Source organism: Eschrichtius robustus, chromosome 17, assembly GCF_028021215.1.
Source record: "Eschrichtius robustus isolate mEscRob2 chromosome 17, mEscRob2.pri, whole genome shotgun sequence".
Classification (NCBI taxonomy): domain Eukaryota; kingdom Metazoa; phylum Chordata; class Mammalia; order Artiodactyla; family Eschrichtiidae; genus Eschrichtius; species Eschrichtius robustus.
The window spans coordinates 31,738,235-31,762,173 of record NC_090840.1 but is presented as its reverse complement, the minus strand read 5'-3'; the positions used below and the strand labels follow the sequence as shown (position 1 = coordinate 31,762,173).

The 23,939-nt window shown below is 34.1% G+C and overlaps 1 protein-coding gene across 1 annotated transcript in view; it reads left to right on the top strand.

The window, feature by feature from the left end:
- The window catches only part of MMP16 (matrix metallopeptidase 16), a 332,743-nt gene that overhangs the window by 217,431 nt on the left and 91,373 nt on the right, over positions 1–23,939 (top strand). Inside the window, exons 5-6 of the mRNA XM_068525510.1 lie at positions 9,596–9,757; positions 11,697–11,908. Coding sequence (XP_068381611.1) covers positions 9,596–9,757; positions 11,697–11,908 — 374 coding nt within the window. The remainder of the gene's footprint in view (positions 1–9,595; positions 9,758–11,696; positions 11,909–23,939) is intronic.

Here is a 23,939-nt window from a genome sequence, read left to right as displayed (position 1 = left end):
GCTTTTCTTTTTTTCCCCCTGAAAACAGAAACTATGTATACCTAAACAATCAGGTTCATAACATCACCAAAAATGAATTATCAGGTGGCAATGAACTAGGAAAAACAAAATTCAGAAAACAACTAAAAATTTACCTTCCCAACTTTTAAATTCTCTAATTCTTTAATATGTTCCCATCTTCATAAAACATGCAGTTGTACTTGAATATACGTCAGTCGTTTCTGCCCATGTAAACAATATCCAGTGCAAAGAAACATATTGTATGAGTTTACTCTGAGGGCCATATATACCCACTCTAATGACTCAGTACACAACTAAATCTATTCAGGTCTTTCTGTAATACCCTTTCACTTGCTTTCGTGTTAATTCCTCCTTGCTACATCCCTCACATTGCAGTTTGTATGCTCTTTCTGTGAGGGACTGTATTATAGACCTCAAGAGCTGGTAATTTTAACCTTAGTGTTCTATAATTTTCATTTTCCTTTAAGAGATAAAAATGAACCAGCTAAATACCTGAGTTTATCCAGGTGCCCAAATAGGCCCCACCTCCATCCTAACTCCTTAGGCTTCTTCCTTCCCCATCCTAAAATTACTTTCACAACATTTTCCTAAGGATACTGTACATACTCATGATTGGCTTAATAAATGTTAGGGGAGGTTCTCCAAAGTAAAATAAAAAAAACATTTCTGTTGTCCAAACATGTAGGCTGAAAAAGCAGGAATTTTATGAACAAAAAGTATTAATTATTTTGCAAATTATTCTTCTCATATGAAAGTATGAATTGGATTCCAGCATTATGAACGTTTTGATAGATAGGCTGATAGGAAACAGAGGCATGCTGCATGCACAGACTGACCTTGAGCTTGCAGCTGTGTATGCTATTTACAGAGGGCTTGCTTGTTCTAATTCTGCCTCTTTGCATCATAGTAAGCCCAACACTCTTACTCAAAAAGAGCCAACCTATCTCCTTGTTGTGACCAAGCCCTGTTTATTAGAAGTAGCATATCAATGCTGTTACAGTAAACCTTTCAAGCACTTCTGCTCTAGGATAAGCTTATGTCAGTGAAGAAACGGATATAGTCAAACACATGTAGGAATCACAATCTAGATATGCTGGTACAAGCAAGTGAATGAAACTTTTTACAATTTTGTTTTACCATTTCTTGCTAATTATTCATTATCCAGTTGAGCTCAAAGATTGCAGAATAAAGTCAATTTTAGACGCTATGTGAAAATAATGTGAAATATTTATAAAAGGATCTTAAATTGATCACTTTTAAGATCATAACCATTTAGTATACTAAATGGTATACTTTGAAAATTTAAATAAAAATCTAGGTTCAATTTTTCTATCTTTAGCAGTAATGATAGTAAAATATGAAGCAATTTTTTATGTGGATTTTGGTGTTTAAGGGGTTATGATCAACTCTAACTTAATAATGGGAAATCGCATAACTCAAGAAATTATTTCAATCATTCTATCACTCAATTATTTCCCTTTCTAGTTTTCTGTTCCCCTCATCACTGCCTTAGTTTAGGTCCTCAGCACCTAATAATTCTGGCTATTAAAGAAGTCTTCTAACTGCTGCCTTTGCCTTCAGTCATTTCCCACTGCAATCATACCTGCACACTGATGCCAAATTACCCTACAGCAATATCATTTTTATATTAATTTTTCATGGTATTCATTGCCTCCTACATAATGATCTAACTCTTAAACCTAGCATTCAGAACTCTTCAAAACTTGATCTTAGCATACTTTCCAATATTGTCACTCATATATTTTTGTATCAAGACCATGTTTAACCAGTTAGTGTGTTAGTTTTGGTAAAGTCAAAACTGATATTTAAATTCCAGTTCTGATACTTAACAGATTTCTGACCCTGGGTAATCCAATGTACTGGAGTTTCAATTTCTTGTCATGAAATATGGGGAAATTTTAACTCAAAACCTTGTAAAGTCTACTAATAATAGGAATAGGAGTAATAGTAATAATAGCAGCAGCAGCAGCAACAGCAGCGGTAGTAGTAATAGCAGTAGTCAGAATAGGAGTAATAATAGTAGTAGTAGCATAGTAGTAGCTGTTAACTACCAGTCTTTAAGCAGTAACCTATGTTTAGGTACTTCACAAAATATTTTATATACACTACATTATTGAATCCACCAACAGCCCTATAAGTAGGTTATTTTAGACCTACTTTACAAATAAAGAAACTGAATCACAGAGAGATTTATAATTGACTAATCTTTTACAGACAATAGCTGAGTAAGGGTTTTAAATCTGATCTGTCTTAAAGGACTTAAGTGGAGTAAAACTAACTTCAAAATCACATGCAATATTGTGCTAATGCCTTCATTTTTCTTGGGAGAAATTCCATAGTTCTCAGATTCTCTGAGGAGCTTGTGAGCCCCCAAAAGCTCGGAATCATTGAGCTAAACTCTCAGTTCATTAATTAAGAACAATGGACTTGGGAGATTCATCTTTTGAGACTCTGGTACTTCATATTGTCTGGCACACAGTAGAAAAATCAATTGCATGTTAGGATAAATTCCTTATCAATGAGTCTATAAATAGTTCCTTGCACATAGTGGATAATTAGTAATTATTCAAAAATATATGTCACATAGTTGCTGCTGATCTGCAAAATTGTAGCACTTAATGCCAGGATTGTTATACGAGGCATACTTAGAATTATGACTGAATAAATAGTACTTACAGTTCACATACAGTAAAAGGGCATATAATTAAAATCAGTTGCTGAAAAGTGGATTTGCATGTATTATACAATTACTTTTGTTTAGGTAGTCACTAAAATTGACCTCTTTTGCACTGGCTACAGAGAGAGGAATGTAAACCTCCAGAATCATCTTGACCATTAAATTGAGCTGTCCACGGCGAAAGTATAGCACATATAAACCACACATGAATAAATGACATGGGACATAAATGAGATTGTTCTTAGACTCCTAACTAGGCTTAACAAGAGAGGGGAAAAATACTCTTGTTAATATCATGGTGCAGTTACCCACATCCAATCTTGATTTATTTTTTTAGAAGGACTATTTTGAATGTCGTGAAGACATGTCTAATTTACTAAAAAAAAAAAAAAACAAAAAACAAATAGACTTCATATCCAAACTATAGCCTAAATGATAAAACATTTACCTTGGCCTTGATTATCCAACTATTTTCCTAGGGTTCCAATTTACCTGGCTAAAATAGACCTAAGTTATTTTAATTATATTGATTTACTCTAAAGTCCTTACTAAATTTAAAGCTATAAATGTTTGGTGGTAGCATATCTTTGAAAATACATTTACTGATTTTTGGAAGACCTATTAGATGGCTATTTGTTTGCCTTATATTTTAATGGCCTGGTGTTTAATTATGCCATATTATTGTAGACTAGTGGCATGCTCCAAACCTAACTGCATCCAAACAGGCAAACTCTGTAACAATCCCAGAAACCCTCCTCAATTGCTGAAGAAATGTTTTGAAATATAATTTGAAAATGGAAGTCCTTGTGCTGAACCTTTATCCTAATTGTAGCAGTACTATTTCCTTTTCTTTTGAAAATATTTTCTTTGTTACAAGGCTTTAAGACTTGAAAATTAGAAGCAATGAAAATGATTAAAACTTTTTGAGCAGTCAGAATTGTACTGAGGAAGTATGTTTTAAAATATTAAGTTCAGCATTTATTTAGTGGAGAAAAAAAAGAGAAACTATAGTTACAGATTTTTAGAAAGAGCTCTTATGCAGCAACTGTGCAGCAGCTGTGAGCTTCAAACAGGTAGCTTGATAAGGTAGCCCTTGTCTCCTGGATGAAAACTCTGAAGCCTTGAGCAGATGTTTAGGGCTGAGGACAAAGTAGACAAATCCACTTCCTCAGCACACATTTTTTTGGTTGTGGGCCTAGACTGTAACGGGGCTTAAATCAGTTCTGCCAGTTACTAGGTAACTTTGGCCAAATCACACAACCTATGAAAGTCTTCATTTCCTGATCTGTAAAATGGTGATAATAACAAAATTTAACTAATATGGTAAGACATAGTACATGTGAATATTAACTGATATTCTTCGTGTTGCTTTTATAACACTTTATAAGAACTTTTTGTTTCCTTTAATTCTAGTCTTAGGACATCATTAACAGTACTATATACAACAAAATCCTTTAAAAGTTTGAGCATATGTGAAAGAAAATTAGATTTGTCATTAAACAAAACTCAATAAAATTTATCTGACACACATGTAAATGCTATTCAAAATTGTAACTTTATTGCATTATATTAGCTCATATATGGTAAGCAACTAATGAATTATTGTAATAATAAGCTTTTTTCATAGTTAAGCTATGACTCAATTGAGAGGAAGCATCTAGAGGAGGAGCCAAGGAACCATTCTGAAGGTTGAGGCCCTTGGGGATCAGGTGAAGTGTTGAGGATAGGAAGAGTGGGCAGGAAGAAGGCAAGAGAAGGGCACTAGACCCTTGAGGACCTGGAGGCTTGATGAAAGCGTAGAAGTGGAAATAAGAGATGTAAGAAAATCTTACCCAAGATCGGCTTCTATCCCCTTCTATCTTGCAGAACACAGCAGTGATCTAACTCTTGTGTGGAGTTGGGCAGCCAGGATGTGGTTTAGAGTCCAACTCTCCTTTGTATGGAGAGCCTGATTGAGCAAGTGGAAGGGAGTGAGAAAGTATGGACCATGAAGTTTCAATGAAAAATTCAGTGACATAATTCTTGTTCATAATAAATGCTCAATACATAGTATTTTATTCTTGTTCTTTTTTCACATGTCTACAAGACTTTTCTGGCTCTCCAGCAGGGACCACAGGTTTTACTGTTCACCAAGAAAGAGACCCTTTCTTCAATGAAATGCAAAGAGAATAGAAATAAAGGTGCAACCAAGGCATAAGGTTTTACACATTTGAAAGAACATATGAGACAGGAAAATAGCTGATATTTTTATCTTTGGAAGTTTTTAGTCACAGACTTTCCCTCAGACTTAGAATTTTTGCCAAACCTTTCAGTTTATGTAGAGATAATTGGACTGGACAATATTTAATACAACTTTTTGTCTCAGGATTATTGTACAAATATTCAGATGCTTTAGAGTAGCTTCCTTTTCTACTCAGTTCTTTTCTTTTTTCAGCTTTTCTTTCCTATTTCCTAATCCTAACCAAATTGTGAGGAATTAGAGTGCTAAAATGTCCCATATTACTTATCTGTTGCTGCATTAAAAAAATCACCCCAAAACTTAGCAACTTAAAACAATAAACATTTATTATCTCACACAGTTCTGAGGGTCAAGAATCCAGGAGCAGCTTAGCTGGGTGGTTTTGACTCAAGGTACATCATGAATGTGCAGTGAAATTATTGGCTGGGGCTGCAATTATTTGAAAGGGCTGGAGAATCTACTTCTAAGCTCACTCATACAGCTGTTAGCAGGAGGCCTCAGTTTTCCACATGTGCCTCTCCCCTCTATATAGGGCTATTTATACAACATGGGAGCTGGATTCTCCAGAGTGAGTAATGAGAGAGAGAGAGAAATAACCAAGAACGAAGTCATGATGTATATTATGACCTAACTTTGAAAATCAGGTACCTTCACTTCTGCAGTATTCTGCTCTAGGAAGCAGATACAATGAAATACCAGGAGGTGGGAATTATTTGAGCCATCTTGGAGGCTGACTCCCATATATTTCTTTAACTTCTCAAATAGCAAAACCAATGTGTGGATAGTGTGAGAGGGCAGAGGTTTAAGAGGCCTATCCTATTTAGGCCCATCCTATTTAGAAGGCACTGAAGTAACTACCAATAATCAAAGATTTTATGACAATTTCTGAATTTTATTTCTAGACATGGATTTAAGTATTTTAAATTTAAGTATTTAAAATTATGAATTTTCTCAAATTTGTTCCAATCATTTAACCTACAAGTAAAAATTAAGAGTTTCTATGCATCAGAAGCTATCAGGGCAATTATGATATGTGTTACAATCAAGTTATGTACAAAAAGCCAAGGATACACAGAGACAGACAAACTAAATTTACCTGGAGAGTTGGAGAAGGATTCACAGAAGAGGTGTTTCTGAGTTTTGTTTTAAAAGGTTAATAAGATTTTGTAAGACTGACAAAGAGGTAAACAAGAAGATAAACATTAGAAAAACAAATGCAGAGTTTCAGCAAGTTTCAGAAGATAACATACAGAATGATACTATATTTATAAAGCTATAATTTATTTAAACACATATTTGATTAAATATAAGTAAGGGACTGAGAAATTCAAACTCAGGTTAGGGATTGCCTCTGGAGGGACTGGGACAGCCAAAAGTAAGGGAGAAACCAGAGATAGATTCAATGGTGCTAGTGTTTGAATACGTTTATAGGATTATAGATGTCAGAATTATGTATAACAATTTTTATGTATGAAATATTGAATAGTCATTTTTGATATTCAGTGTATGTTGTCAGCAGAGGGAACAGCATATGAAAATGCATGGAGGGGTGAACGAGCTTAGAATAAAATATAAAGACATAATTATGGCAAGGATATTATAAATAATGCATTACATTTCATAATATACAGTTCAGTGTCCTGAAATTATATTGGAGTATACAAAGGAAAGAAGATTAGAGATTCAATTGAAAGCGACAAACTCAAAACTCAGAATCTTGCGAAAGAAGCAAGTACTATTTCTGTATTAAGAACCAGGAAGCTGATTTCTCCTTTATTGCCTGCATGATGATAAGATCAAGGCATATTACAATTGAAAATCTTGAATCATGTGAATTAATGATAAGTTACAGGAGCAGTTATTATTTTCACCATTAGGAAAGAGGTCTGGTGGATTTCAATTGTCTAAAACTCATCATGTGCCAACAACTTTTGTTCCAAGTGGAATTCAAATCACAGGGTGGTACTTCATTTAACAACTTACCCTTTTAAACTATTGTGAAGCTGCAAGTATGGTTTAATTATATTATTGCCAATCATCTGAAGAATGGTAATTACTTGGAGCTTTTGGCCAGTATTTCTGATTAAAAGTGCTATGGCAAACTCAATAGGTCATAGGTTCATGTCCTGAGCCTATTAATTTTCTTCTAAAGCCTTACTTTATTCCTTACACAAGGAATCACTCCACCCTTGGAAAAGATGCTTAGAAAAACTTGACTGATCTGAAGTGAACATGAAATGTAATGACTTTTGCTGTTATCATTTTGATTCACTTTTTATTTTTTTTTCATTTCTCCTACTAGCCAAAAAAATAAATAAAAAAGTGACTAAAGCACTATTTTCCTGTGAGAGATTTGAAGTGCTTGTTAATTCAACAAGGTCCAAAATGTTGATGGATAATTAACAGCGATACTTATCTGACCAAGAGTGAGAGAATGAGTTCCTACATGTTTATCTACAAACAAAGTTCAGGATACTTTTTTCCTAGGGAAGGGGACGTGATACACAGGAGGAAGTTATGAAGATTGGATTCTTTTCCTTTTGAAGAATAAAGACAAGGCATAATCCCTGTAAGGCCACATTGGGACTTTCTGACAAAGAAGTTGTATCTGTTTTGATAAAAGAAGGCCAGGAGAGTCTAGAGGTATTTTCCAAACCAGCGCTATGGTCTTGCTGAGCTTAGTTGTCACCATAGCTTCCTGGGAACCTTGAATGCCAACCCTTGAGCTTTCTGCTCTTGGTTCCACTGCCTTGTTTTTTGTTGGTCCTTTGGCTGCTTGATGGATCGTTGTTTTGTCATTCGGTCTGTTTTTGATAAAAAATTTATCTCACTTTTAGCCCACTGATAGCATATTCCAGCCAAACTTTACATGTATTTTCTGGGTGTGGGTATGCCCAGAAGCTGAGCATACATGTGTCCTACCACTTTGCACCTTATTTGCAGTTGCAGTGTCTCATCTATATCAAATTTGTATCTTAACAAAGATGTCTCTGATATGAAATCACAAAGGTGTTCATTCCAGAGTTGGTGTTAGATGTCTGACATATAAAAATGCCTGTGACTCATCTTCTCCCTACCTTCCTCTCACCTGTGAGTATCCTATGAGACACAACCTGAAGTCTTTTCCCTATTTTACATACTCACACTCTCACAGTTCCTAAATCTATTATTAAATGGCTCCCTCCTTCCTTCTGTTTTTTATCTCTGCCTGTGACTAGCACATGCTCACTAGATGATCCCCGATAGCATGTTTCATTGTTGTTGTTGTTTTTTTTAACTCAAAGTGGCATCTTAAAAAAAAATCTTGTTCTCCAGTATCTCTGAACTCCTGTGCCTTTTTATTCTCCACTGTCTGATGTTGTGAAATTCCACTCTCTGTCCTTACTTCCTCCAATCATTATAATTCCTCCTCTAAAAACAAACTTGTTCTGCATTTCCCAACAATGCAGAATGTGGAAGTATCTTGTAGGCAGTAGAAAAATAACAAAAATTTAAGCAAAGACAGTTACCGGAAGTTGTCCTTTCTCCCACTATACATTTTTCCCTATATGCACCGTGTAATTTCACTCCCTGTTTTGTCCTTAAGTCATGTTCTTTAATTCCTTTAAATAATAATAATCTCTTATATTTGATATATTGGGATCATGAGATTTAATTTTAGGCCCTTTCTTCTGTTTGTATCTGTCACCATAGAAGATTAACAGCCCCAACTCACTGATGCTCATGTGGTTCGACTAAATTTTTGGAATTAACAAATATCCATGGAGGACTGGCTCTTTTCCTCAGGAGTTGACTTACGATGATCCAGGAGTAGACAACATGTAGAGGCCATTAGCAGGGGTTTGACTGAACAAAGTCAGACCAAGTATCTCCGAGAGTTTGCACTAAATAGATTCACTGTGCACATTTACTACTAGTGGAAGAGATTTTTTTTTTTATTTTCAGTGAGAAACAGACCCTCTAAGATAAATATGTTTTGTTCAGATTATGTATGAATTGATTAGAATTTGTATTTAAAGAGCTAAGACTAGATTCCTAGTTTTTATGACTGCTAGCCTATGACATTTATTTTACATTATTATAGGCTACTAAGAAAGAGAAGCCTTAGTCTAGGAGTTATAATAACCTAAGTTCTTGTCACAGCTCTGTAAATACAAAGATTTGCTATTCTTGACAAGATTTGTCACTTCTATGCCATAATTTACTCATCTGTGTAAAAGTAGGGATTGTAACTACCCTATATTTTTTGCTGAATTGTTAGAATTATGTTCACTATGAAGGTTACATAAGTGAGATATAGTATATTACATGCTTTCTAATTGGAAGAATATTTCAACAGCAGTAGTAGCAATTTCTGATGCTAATGTTCTTTCTTCAACTTTTATTCCTTATTCTTCTCTTTCAGTTTCTAAATTTCTGTGACTTCACTATCATCACCTCCCCACCACCAACCCCCCTTTTTAAAATCACATATTGTATTTTGCCCATAGGTAATCCAATGATAAAATCACACTGATAGTTGAAATTAAAAGTTCCTCTTATTTTTCTTGGGTAAAATTTTGATAACACCAATTATCCTTGTCAATTCTATACTTGGATATTAGTTATAATAGTGTCTTTTCTTCTCATTTGCACAGGAAATGACTTATTTCTTGTAGCGGTTCATGAACTGGGACATGCTCTGGGACTGGAGCATTCCAATGACCCTACTGCCATCATGGCTCCGTTTTACCAGTACATGGAAACTGACAACTTCAAACTACCTAATGATGATTTGCAGGGCATCCAGAAAATATATGGTAGGTTACCACTGATTCTATTTGGTTAACCCTATAGTGAAGTGCAGAATTTCTGCTGTGTTTTCTTTGTTGAGATAGATGCTCTAAGTATATTAGAGAGATAAATACTGAAAAAAAAATCTATTGACAAAAGTCTTCTATCAATCAAGTTTGGTTGGCAATAATCCCAGATATCTTAATATGCAGATAATGGGAAAGTCTAGGCACTGATAAACTTTTCTTACTGAGTTTAAGTGAAACCTGAAATTATAGTAAAGGTCAGAGAAGCTTTAGTATTTAAAATTTGGGTAAAAATGTAATAAATGAATATAACCAATAAAAACAATGAGTCATAGAAGACTTTCATATAAGATACTGAGACTTTGGTAAAAGCTGACAGATTGATTCTCAGTTTATGATATTTGATGGTAGATAGATGCTAGACAAATCACTTTGGAAAATGCTGAAAATACTCTTGTGTGATGGATGTAACAAAATGAACTCAAAAACATGTAATTATTGACTAAGAGGTAAAAGGTAACAAATGGCTAATTTACTAACACATAATTCACAGTAAATTTCTAGTAGAGTAAAATAATTTTAATTTATGGGATTCAGTCAATGAATGCAAGGTAAGACAAAAGGAAGAAAGACTATTACACATATTTACTATAATCCTAACTCCCTCAATAGGACCACTGACCTTTATAAAGACATTTATTTCACACAAAATTGTTAAGAACTTGACATTTATTATTTACATATAGAGAATACACTTTACTAAATTAATGAAGTGAAACTTTCATTTTACAATACAAAAACAAATGTGTGTTGTCTATAATATTCAGTATTCAGAAGATGTCATTTGCATTTTAAAATATCATAGTTTAAGTTCACTAATCTTTTTTGCATTCATGAGTTTCTCAATTTCAATGTCTCAGTGTTGACCATTCTCTCAAGGTTAAAATACGTTTTGGAGAAAAGGTCAACTTTTGTGCTGCTCTTTATTTGGGGGATACTGAGAAAAGAGAAATGTCCAGGACTCAAAACTAAATAGCTCATATGTTGAATGAGCTAGCCTATGCCTTTGTGTGTGTCATCAGAAATTCTGCCAAAGTAGTTAACTGAAAGGAGGCTCTTTCTCATGACCTCATGAATTAGTAGTCTAGACTGAAGGTCTGCAAAAGAGTATTCTTTCCATATCTAAATAATAAGTGTGAACAGCTCTGTATTTCTTTTTAAAAACATAAATCCCTTGAGGAATGATGTTTTACATCTGTACCGAATTACATCTAAAAAATTTGGCTTGATTTAGAAACCTCTTTTTAGAAATACTTCTTTACATTAATATTTTACTAGTGGTGTTTTAATCAATAGGTGTTTTAGATTCAGTATTCAAATGAAACACTGTTCTAGCAATTTGTCAAGACATTTCATTAGAAGAAAATAATGAAAGTCAGGAAAAGTTGATAAAATACAGTTAGATACATAGGGATAGAATAAACTTTGATTTGTTAATGAACTATTAACAATATTAGAAATATTTGCATAGAATCATCTATCAAGATCTAGGATTAACTTTGGTGGAGCTTACATGCATGGTTCCAGTATTCATTTTAATTTATTTATGATTAATACACCACCTACTTCCAAAAAAAAAAGATTTGAAAGCAGACTTTCCAATAAGGGCTGTGGTGAAGCTATTTTAAAAATCATTAAAAATTAACAAAGGCCTAGTTACTTGGATCCAGAATTCAGCACAATAAAGACAGTTTCTGATAGACTTGGCAATGGTTTGTTGGGTAAGATGGTTTGTCTTTTCAGGAAGTATACAATCTTAAAGACCTCTTAACTTGCTTAGTCTGAACCCTCCACTGATGAGTGATTGTCCTCTGTAGCATATTTTCCAGCACTATTCCAGTTTTAAGTGAGCCAAGTGCTGTCCTCATATTTTCAAAAGGTCCACCTGACAAGATTCCTCCACCAACAAGACCTCTACCGACAGTGCCCCCACACCGCTCTAATCCTCCAGCTGACCCAAGGAAGAATGACCGGCCCAAACCTCCCCGGCCTCCCACTGGCAGACCTTCCTATCCTGGAGCCAAACCCAACATCTGTGATGGGAACTTTAACACTCTAGCTATTCTTCGCCGTGAGATGTTTGTTTTCAAGGTAGGAAGCTGTGATTTTTTTTTTTTTTAATGGTAGATCAAGTGTCTACAGTGTCGCTTTAGAAAACAAGTTCTCATTCATTCTAACACCACCTTCCCAGACCTCTCACAGTTAGAAGTTTCAAAAAAAGTATCTTAAAATAAAATGCACAAATGGGCTTAAATGTCTAGCAGAAGATTGTTGTAACATTCTATTTGAGGAATGCATTTATGTCAGCAAAAGCTAAAATGCCTAGAAATGTGAGGCTAAAAAGTGCTGCATGTTATGAACAGATAAAAAAGCATAATTTAAATCATGAATAGGAACTAATAGGGATGATTTGCTTGGGAGCTTAGCCACTTTCAGGCGTACTGCAGCTACTCTATCTTTGGTTTGCACATCTTTATGAGATCCTTATAATTTCACTAGACAGTTAAAGCATTGTTTTTTAAGAGGAGTATTGATCATTTTGTTCAGGGTCTACTGGTAGCCATTTACGTTAAATCTCCTCTATGAGACCATCACTTTGATTTTACATATACATGTTGTTGTTTTCTTTAGGCACGCATTTATAGCTATCTAATTTACATTGTTTTTTAAAATGTTACAAGCTAAAACTAATTTTACATTTTGCTAAATGTGCTTTTCAGTGACGTTGAGTTCTCCAACAATAACACTAAAAAACAGTGTATCAAAATAAATTATATAATACTAAAAAGTGAATGTAATGTAATACTGAAAAATATTTTCCCCTCAATGTTTGTAAACCAATCTTAAAGATGAATGAAAAATGTAAGATTTATGTTGGCATTAGGGCACTAAAATAGCTACATTTTACCAATATCATCCATTTAAAAATAAAATAATGTGCTCTCTTTTTCAGTAGACATGAATCAATAAATATTGAAATATTGCCCTACTTATCCTACCTACTAGAGGCCATACTTTGAAAATATAGATATTATATAATTTTTAATAGGCCAAGTACTTTATTTACTTTATTGGAAATTAAGATTTGGATTTAATATAATATGCACAAGAGCATCATACTTTCCAGGAAAAAAATCAATGCTTTTCTTCAAACACATAAATAGATTTTTGAATTTTATAAATGCCCTGCAATAATTAGTTAGATATCTCCCCTTTAATTTAGATAGATTAATAAATTTAGATTCAAGGAGTAAAGAAAAAAAGCTTACTATATATATGTGTATATCTATATATACATATATATAGATATACACATATACTCATTACTCATTGTGGCTAAGCCCACGGCAACTAGTTGAAATGAACACAAAATGCATTAATTTGTTTATTCTACAAGACACCAAATGACAACTGAAAGATTTTTTTTTCACTGTTTTGGCTGAATTTCCACATCCAAGCTTTATACCTTGATATCATGGTGATATCACCAAAGTGGTGCCAACTTTATCTGAGAATAAGACATGAAATTGACTCTGGGTACATTCATTTCATTTTTCTTGTCTGACTAATTAGATTGCCAATCTCAGAAGAGACCAGTATCTTCATGTCTAATGATCATTTTTACAAACTTTTTGCTCTGCACATTGTGGGAGATTAGTGAGTGCTCTTGATTGACAAAATGAGATCCTGTGATGGCTGGTTCTTGGAATCAGGGATGAGTAACAAGCACACAGACCAATTCTCAAATAAAATGCAGTGGCCACTATTTTCAAGGTCAAAGCAAGTGTATAAAGAAACATGACCTTTTTTTTTTTTTCTTAGATTCCATATATATGTGTTAGCATATGGTATTTGTTTTTCTGACTTACTTCACTCTGTATGACAGACTCTAGGCCCATCCACCTCACTACAAATAACTCAGTTTCGTTTGTTTTTATGGCTGAGTAATATTCCATTGTATATATGTGCCACATCTTCTTTATCCATTCATCTGTTGATGGACACTTAGGTTGCTTCCATGTCCTGGCTATTGTAAATAGTGCTGCAATGAACATTTTGGTACATGACTCTTTTTGAATTATGGTTTTCTTAGGGCATATGCCCAGTAGTGGGATTGCTGGGTTGTATGGTAGTTCTATTTGTAGTTTTTTAAGGAACCTCCATACTGTTCTCCATAGTGGCTGTATCAATTTACATTCCCACCAACAGTGCAAGAGTGTTCCCTTTTCTCCGCACCCTTTCCAGCATTTATTGTTTCTAGATTTTTTGATGATGGCCATTCTGACCGGTGTCAGATGATATCTCATTGTAGTTTTGATTTGCATTTCTCTAGTGATTAATGATGTTGAACATTCTTTCATGTGTTTGTTGGCAATCTGTATATCTTCTTTGGAGAAATGTCTATTTAGGTCTTCTACCCATTTTTGGATAGGGTTGTTTGTTTTTTTGTTATTGAGCTGCATGAGCTGCTTGTAAATTTTGGAGATTAATCCTTTGTCAGTTGCTTCATTTGCAAATATCTTCTCCCATTCTGAGGGTTGTCTTTTGGTCTTGTTTATGGTTTCCTTTGCTGTGCAAAAGCTTTTAAGTTTCATTAGGCCCCTTTGTTTATTTTTGTTTTGATTTCCATTTCTCTAGGAGGTGGGTCAAAAAGGATCTTGCTGTGATTTATGTCATGGAGTGTTCTGCCTATGTTTTCCTCTAAGAGTTTGATAGTGTCTGGCCTTAAATTTAGGTCTTGAGGACATGGGGAGGGGGAAGGGTAAACTGTGGCAAAGTGAGAGAGTGTCATGGACATATATACACTACCAAACGTAAAACAGATAGCTAGTGGGAAGCAGCCGCATAGCACAGGGGGATCAGCTTGGTGGTTTGTGATCACCTAGAGGGGTGGGATAGGGAGTGTGGGAGGGAGGGAGATGCAAGAGGGAAGAGATATAGGAACATATGTATATGTATAACTGATTCACTTTGTTATAAAGCAGAAACTAACACACCATTGTAAAGCAATTATACTCCAATAAAGATGTTAAAAAAAAAAAAAAAAAGAAAAAGAAACATGAGTAAGGCCTGCTTCTCTAAACTCTTATGGTACCTTGGATTCCTTAATCAAAACTCTCTGCAGGACGGAGTTCCTAAACTCTGTCTGCGTTTAATTTCTTTGTTTCACTAGCCCTGCCTCTCTTTCTGAGAATAAGTTCTGTAGAAGATATCTTCTTTATAATTTTTGTACTCATCTCCTCTTTCATATAATGAGTATGTATGCCCAGGGTAGTTTACCAGGTCCCCAGGATGTGTGAATAGAAAGCAACACCCAGTCTTAATGGAGCTCATACTCCAGGAGTGAAGACAAACATAAACCTAAGTACTTTTTTTTTTTAAACATCTTTATTGGAGTATAATTGCTGTATGGAAGAGCATTCGAGGAAGTACAGTAAAGGGTCTTCCCAATTAATATAGAAAACCAAGCTCACAGCTCTGAGTAAAGAAAGCATTTCATCATTTATCCAAAAAAAAAAAAAAAGAAAAGGAAAGGAAAGAAAAAAAAAACAGAAATCATTTGGTTCCTTTTACTTTGTCAAATTTTTGTCTGTTCATTTGTCACAAAATGATTTGTTCTTAAATATGACCATCTTCGCTTACAACCACCTACTGAATTCTACTGAAGAATCATAGTTATTATCATTTCCATAGAAACAAATTTATTAACACTAGTTAACTTTCCTTGAAAGTACATTTAACCAAGTCTAGTAAGTACAAAGTATGATCCAATTTCATTTGCAATATAGCTTTATTTCATAAAAGAAGAGATGTTATATGAGAGAGTGAGAAGAAAGATACTTGTTCAAAGAGATAAATTATATTTCCATAATGTTGATTTGTGACTAAACTCCTTTCAATTGATCAGAATTGAACTTTGTGACTCTTCTATTCAGTAGCTTATAATCTCTTGGTATTTAATGTCAATTTGTTTCTTATTCTATGCTAAACATCTCCCATGGAGCAATATTTGCTCCTTTCATTCATTTTTGTTTTATTTTAAAATTTTCTTCCTTTGTTGAATATTCCTGTTTCAATTTTATTGTCCTTGAAATCTGGAACTGTGCCTTTCTCACATCACTTGTATAACTATATCACATTACTCACACAGAATATTTGTTCAATTTTTCAAGGGTATATTTTGTCTTTTCTGTATGTATGCCATTGAACTTTTGCAATTAAAAGCTGAAAATATGATTTTTCCTTTAAAATGCTTAAATTTTGTCAGGGAAAGGACAACATGTAATTATCAATCAGAAATGGTTCTTTTAAATTGACGCCCACAAAACAGAGAACAATAATGGCCCTTTACACTTAAGAGAATATCGGCTTAAGCCTGGGGATAATAAGATAATAGAAATAACCGTGGAGTCCAGGTAGTAACTTACCAATAAGCAGTGTGTTCCAGAGTAAGAAGAAAACCCAAATGTCAAAATCACTGAATATCTTTTGTCAGCTTTCAAAGATCCAACATACAGACCTATAGGCTCAGAGAAGTGAGGTGAGGAAGCACTTGAGAGTTTCATATTAAGGTTCCTACTTGACCTCTCCATTCAGATGTCAAATTCAACATACTTAAACTTGAGCTACTGATCTTCCTTCATGAACCTACTCCTCTGCTTCTTTTTTTCCATTCAAAATAAGGGCAACTCCATCTTCCCATTTATTTAGTAAATAAAACTTAAGGATAAAGCCAAATCCTTTTGGCTATTCCTTCAAAAACATGTTAAGAATCCACCTACTTTTCTCCCCTTCCAATGCTACAGTCCTAGTCAAAGGTACCATCACATCTCACCTTCATATTGGAATATCCTCCACATTCGTTCCCTTGTTTCCTCTCTTGCCCCATCCTTCCAGCCTATTGTCAGTTCTGCATGCAGAATGATCCTGTAAAATCATGCATCAGATCATATAACCACACTGTCTAAAACCCTTCAATGTCTGCCAAGGTTCCTATCAAACAATCCCACTTCTTGGTATATATCCGAAGGGCGTGGGGAACACTATCTCAAAGAGGTATCTGCACTCCCATGTTCATTACAGCATTATTCACAGTAGCCAAGGTATGGAAACAAGCTAAGTGTCAACAAGATGAGTAGATAAGAAAGTGTGATGTATACATATACATATATATACAATGGTATATTATTCACCTTAAAAGAAGAAGGAACTCCTGCCATTTGTGAGGCTATGGATGAATCTAGAGAACATTATGCTTAGGGAAATAAGCCAGACACAAAAAGTCAAATATTGCATTATCTCGCTTATATGTAGAATGTAAAAACATTAGACTCATAGTAACAGAGAGTAGAATGGTGATTACCAGGGGTTGAGGGGTGGAGAAATGGGGGATGTTTGTCAAAGGGTAAAACTTTCATTTATAAGATGTATTTCAGTTATAAGATGGAGTAGCATGGTGACTATAGTTAATAATGCATCATTTACTTGAAATTAGCTAAGAGAGTAGATCTCAAGTGTTCTTACCACACACACACACACACACACACACATACACACAGATTGGTAACTATGTGAGGTGATGGATATGCTTATTTGTTTGATTGTAGGTAATCATTTCACAATGTATACTTATATCAAATCATCAAGTTGTGCACTTTAAATATATACAATTTTTATTTGTCAATAGTACCGCAATAAAGTTGGGGGAAAAAAACAAATTTCTTTCAGTTTCCCACAAGGCTCCATGATCAGCCCCTTTCACGCTCCCCCTCTGATATCACCTCCATTTTCTTACTCCAATCACTTTTACTCACTCGGTTCCAGGCACACTTGTCTCCCCTCTGTTCCTTGAACTTGCCAGGCTTTCTTGTCTTTGCAGGTCTTTCCCTATCAAATACCAAATATTCACATTATCTTCTAGATTTTTGCTGCTATTTGTAAAAGTCAGAAGACTATCTCCAACCTCTAGTACTGTCCAAACTGTCTGTTCTTACATAGGTCCACATGGGGCTAGATATATGAAAGGAAACAATATTTGTAGAAATTCAAAAATGTTTATTGTGAGTTATATAAATTTTGTGCCATTTTTGTGACCCCACAGAATTGATTTGTCTTTTACAGTTGGATGAATTCTCTCCCAGCTCTCAACTTAACGATGTCACTCATTCCCATTGCACAGTGGTGTGTCATTGTTTACATCAGTATAGGATAATACTTAAACTCTTATCTCTAGACGTTAGAGATAAACTTGGAGTCAGATCCTTCTTGTCATAGTCTCCAAGCAAGCACTGTATCTACTCCTTTATTTACTGCTGAATTGCACAGTGCTCTAAACATAGTAGACGATAAATATTTGTTAAATAACTTACATTCCACAATGGCTAATAAATTCCACCATAGGTATGTAGTAAATTCAGAAAATGGTAGCTATTATGTAGCAAAACAGACTTGGTATTTTGAATTACTCATTATATTCATTAACTCAAATTCCCATGCTATTTGACATTATCTTAAAACGTAACTTTTAGGTGAATAAAGATCACAAAAAATGGCTCTAATTCTTAAGATATAAGGGAAAGGAATGGAATACTTTTTTATTGTTGTTGTTTATATCATATGACTCCATAAAATGATTAAAAATATTTTGTTAGCAGAGTATTCAAAAAGTGTTTTACAAACAAACAAACAAAAATACTTAGAGAAATTGCACAGAACAGAATAATCTAAAATTACTCTGAGTCAGAGCTTAATTCTGTACTGCCAGGAAGTATTACCTGATAATATTAGTAGTACTTTGTAACTGGGGCTAGACTCACATTAGAACAAAGTGAGAAATTGCCAACACAGTATAGGCAGAGAATTAAATAAAATTTCCTTGTACCACAAAATCATAGTCTTTCAAATATTTTAGGTAAACATTTTAGGCAGCAATTGGAATTATGTGTAATACTGCATTTTAATGTCAATATTATTTTTTTCAAAATACCTGTATTTAATTATGATTTAAAATTTACTCCTTGAAACATTTAAATTTTTTTATTGACATTTCTGACTGCTTAAGCTGTTGCGGCACATATATAAGAATTCAGTAGAATGGATTCATAGTCACCTGAGTTTCCAATTTCTTCTCTAGACACTTTATTTTGGGGTAACCATGAACATTTTAAGCACATATTTGGATACTTGTTTTAGACTCAATAAAACTATTTTTATAAATAATATAAAACAGAACATTTAAAATATATATATAGTGCATATTTTGGAGACTAAAATATGTTTTATCATGTACATTTTATTTTGTTATTAATTTATAGTATGAATAAGGCAATCCTATACAGTCATGCAAAAATGTTTTTTGAAAGTATATTGTGAGCTAATTGAAAGACCATTTCACTCCATAGCAATATGACTCTTCCTATTCTACAATTAGTAATAATCTAAATATTGTCAGTGTCAAAGATATATATTTTCTTGTTCCATGTTTGTCATAATCTATATCTTTATATTGAGAGTTTTACAAAGAAAGTTCTCATATTCACCATACATGGTTCAAATCACTTTAACCTTAATGTAAGTTTAGTTCAAGATTTATATTGCACATAAAGGTAGGGTTTATTTTTAATTTTAGAAGTTATGAAAACAGCACTTCTCCCAATTTTTTCCTTCATACTTGGCATGTGTGACTATACAACTTTTGACCTCATATTTCTGTAACGCAAAAATGAAACTTTATTCTTTCCATTCCCTTTTTAAACTTTCAGTTAGCAGTATTGTGATTATCAGTTTGCTTTGCAGGTTATGTGAAGTAATTTAAACATTGAGTCAGCACTTCAAAATTTCTTAAAACACCTGTTTATTTTATCTTTTGCAGACAGTCTTAACATGTATAAATACCTAAAACAAAGCAGAGTGCAAAGCTCTCATTATTTGTAAATTATGTAACAATCTACTTGAAAAATTCCATGAAAATCAACAGGAAAAAATTACAACTACTAACAATGTTAAGAAAGATATTCTGAACCATAGTAAAAAATTGAAATATAGCCTAATAACCACTTAGAATATAATTGAAAAATAATTTTCTTGACATAAAACAGTAACTCATAGGATTAAAATTAATTAGCAGTATCTGGCCCATAGGCAGCATTCAATATATATTTATTAAATGATTAATGTTTTTACTTTTAACCCGTCTTGTCTGCATTTAACTTTTATGAGGGATGTTCTTGAATGTTTTGTTCATTCTTCTATATGTACTTCTTATGATACTTTAAAGTTTCAGTGCATTATATTGTGTTTATTTACATAATTATAAGTAAAATTGGAAAAAAAAGATTTCAGGTTTAAACTAGAGCATTAGTATCTCTTACAATAAATAGGAAATATGCATAGATTCCAAATTAGTAATCCCATGCATGGCAATTCATCCCAAAATAATGAAGTAAGTCTAAAATGAACAATGGTATTTATTACAGCTTTCTTGCCAATAGGAAAAAAAGTTTGAAGCAACCAAAATTATTCAGTAATATGGTAGTGGTGTAGCAAATAATAGTACATCAACTTAATGGAATGTAATGCAATGACTTGAAGGGTGAATTAAAGAGAATATATGAAACAATGGGACATGATTATAATGTAAACACAAACAAAATAGTAAAACATAAAATTTTATGTATCATGAATTGCAGTATTTGAAATATGTGTGTTGATAAAGCATAGAAATTATAGAAAAGCGATGTTAGACAAATCTTAAATGATGGAATTGTGAGTGGTTTTTAAAATGTGTACTATTGTGATAATGTTGCATACACATATAATAGTTCAAAATAGAGTTGCACAACAAAAGCTAGATATCTGTGAAGGCTGTAGTACATTAAATAATGGGGAAGCCATATTATTTTCAAAAATATAGGTAGTCAAAAGTTATTAAAGTATACAGTGGGAGGTGTGGGTAGGATGATAGAATATGAAAACTCTGAGCTCACATTCTCCCATGAGCATACCAAAATTACAACTATTTACAGAGCAACTATCAATGAGAACAACCTGAAGAAAAGATTTTCAGCAACTAAAGCTTTAAAGAAGAAACCACAACCAGATGGGTATAATGGGTGGAGATGCAATAGAGTCAAGACCTACAGCTCCAGGTAGGCAACCCCCAAATGGGAGAATAATCACAATTTCAAGGGTTCTCCACCAAGGAGCAGTGTCTGATCCCCACATTGGGCTCCACAGCCTGGGGGTCCTTCAATGGAAAGATGAGCCCCCAGAATATCTGACTTTAAAGGTAAATGTGGCTTGTGTATGAGAGAGGAAAATGGCTGTAAGAAACAGAGACTATGCACTTAAAGTACGCCACAAAATCTCACACACTCTGACAACGAGTGTAGAGGCAGTAATTTGAAAAGAGCCTGGGGCAGACACAAGTGCTGATCTTGGAGAGTCCCCCTTAGGGGAAGGTGACAACTGGGATTCCCACTGGAGATATAGATGCAGGCTGCAACCATTTGGGGAGCCCATTCTACCACGAGCACACTGGTGCTGACAAGCACAATTTTGGAATCCTCCCTGTAGCTTATAAGCATTTGGGGCTCACCTACACACCCACCAGTTGGCAGAAGTCCCAGGATCTCCTGAGCTGAGCAACAACAGTGTGAGGACCAAGCCCCAATAGTGGGCCAAGGACTCAGCCCCACCCCCTAGCAGGCTGGCTGCAGTCCTGGGCCCCACCACCTGGGCCCCCACTACCAGGACCCAGCACCACCCACCAGTGGACAGGCAGCAGCCCTGAGACTCCTCAGGCCAGGCAGCCAGCTGCACAGGGTACCAGTTGCTGACAGCTTCAGTATGAAGCAGAGCCTGATAGCCAAATGAGTTAGAGGGCAGCTCCACCTACTAATGAGCCATAGTACTTGTCCACACTACAATGGAAGGGCCCATGAAGCCCATATAGGGGCACCCCTAGAGTATATAGCTCTGGTGACCAGAGAGGAGTGTACTGTTGGGCCCCATAGCATCTCCAACATCAGGCCATTTTTCCAAGATCAGGAAATATTAACAAACTACCTAGTACCTAGAAATAAAAACAGAAAATTAGGCAAAATGAGACAACAGAAGAATATGCTCCAAACAAAAGAACAAGATAAAAACAAAGAAGAGCTAGGGAAAATGGAGATAAAGATTCTACACAATAAGGAGTTTAAGATAATGATCATAAAGATGCTCAATGAGAAGACTGGATGAACACAGACATGCAGAAGCTTAACAGAATTAGAAAATATATACAAGAACCAAAGAGCTGAAGAATACAATAACTGAAATAAATACCCTGGAAGGAGTCAAGTAGATTAGATGATATACAGAGGAATAGATCAGTGAACTGGAAAACAGAGTAGTGGAAATCACCCTTGCTGAACAGAAAAAAGAAAAAAATAAAAAATTTAATTAAGATGTTTTAAGGGACCTTGGGTACAATATCAAGTGTAACTAATATTCACATTATAGGGCTCCCAAAAGGAGAAGAGAGACAAAAAGGAGAGAAAACTTATATGAAGACATAACAGCTGAAAATTTCTCTAACCTGGGAAAGGACAGAGCCATCCAGGTCCAGGAAGCACAGAGATTCCCAAACAAGATCAACTCAAAAGAGGTCCACAATAAACACATTATAATAAAAATGGCAAAAAATGCAGACAAAGAGCAAATCTTAAAAGCAACGAGGAAAAGCAATTAGTTACATACAAGAGAACTCCCATAAGACAATCAGCTGACATTTCAGCAGAGACTTTGCAGGCCAGAAAGAGTGGCACAATATATTTAAAGTAATAAGAGGAAAAAGCCTACAACCAAGAATTATCTACTCAGAAATGCTATCACTCAGATTTGAAGAAGAAATTAAGAGTTTTATAGACAAACAGAAAATGAAAGAGTTTAGCACCACTAAAATGATTTTACAAGAAATATTAAGTGGACTTCTCAAGGTGGAAAAGAAAAGATGACCACTAGAAATATGAAAATTAGAAAAGAAAAATCCCATGACTAAAGGCAAATTTTCAGGAAAGGTAGTAGATCAAACCCACCTGTAAAGCTAGTAGGAAGTTTAAAAGAAAAAGTTAGTAAAATAGTCTATATTCACAATAAGTAGTTAAGGAATACACAAAACAAAAAGTTGTAAAATATAAGGTCAAAAACATTAAACCTGTTGCAGGGAGTAAAAATGAAAGGTTGTTACATTGAATTCAAACTTAAAAAGATCATTAACTTAATCATGTAATGTACACATTGTTATATACACACCTCATAGTAAGCACAAACCACAACTATATAATATATGCAAACACAAAAAAAGAGAAAGGAATCCACACATAACACTAAAGAGAGTCATCAAATCAAAGGGAAAAGAGCTAAAAAACAAGAAAGAGATTAGCATATCAATAAATAATTACTGTACATATAAATGAAGTGAATGTTCCAATCAAAAGAGTGGCTGAATGGATTAAAAAAAAGAAGCAAGACCCATATATATATATATATATATATATATATATATATATATATATATATATATATATATATATATATATATATATATATATATATATATATATATATTGCCATAAGGGACTCACTTCAATCCTAACACAGACCTTAAGTGAAGGAATGGAAAAAAAAAGTGTATCATACAAATGGAAATGAAAAGAAAGCTGGGGTAGCAATATTTATATCAGATAAAATAGACTTTACAACAAAGACTGTAACAAGAGACAAAGAAGAACATTATATAATGATGAACAGATCGATACAAGCAGAAGATATAAGAATTATAAATACAAAGGTACCCAATATAGGAGCATATAAATACATGCAGAAGATACTAGTAAGCATAAATGGAGAAATTTACAGTAACACAATAATAGTAGAGGACTTTACTATCCCACTTATATCAATGGATAGGTCACACAGACAGAAAATCAATAAGGAAACAAGGGCCTTAAGTGACATATTAGATTAGATGTACTTAATAGATGTACTTAATAGATATATGGAGAACATTCCATTCCAAAGCAGCAGAATACATTCTTATCAAGTGCACCAGGAATATTCTCCAGGATCACATGCTAGG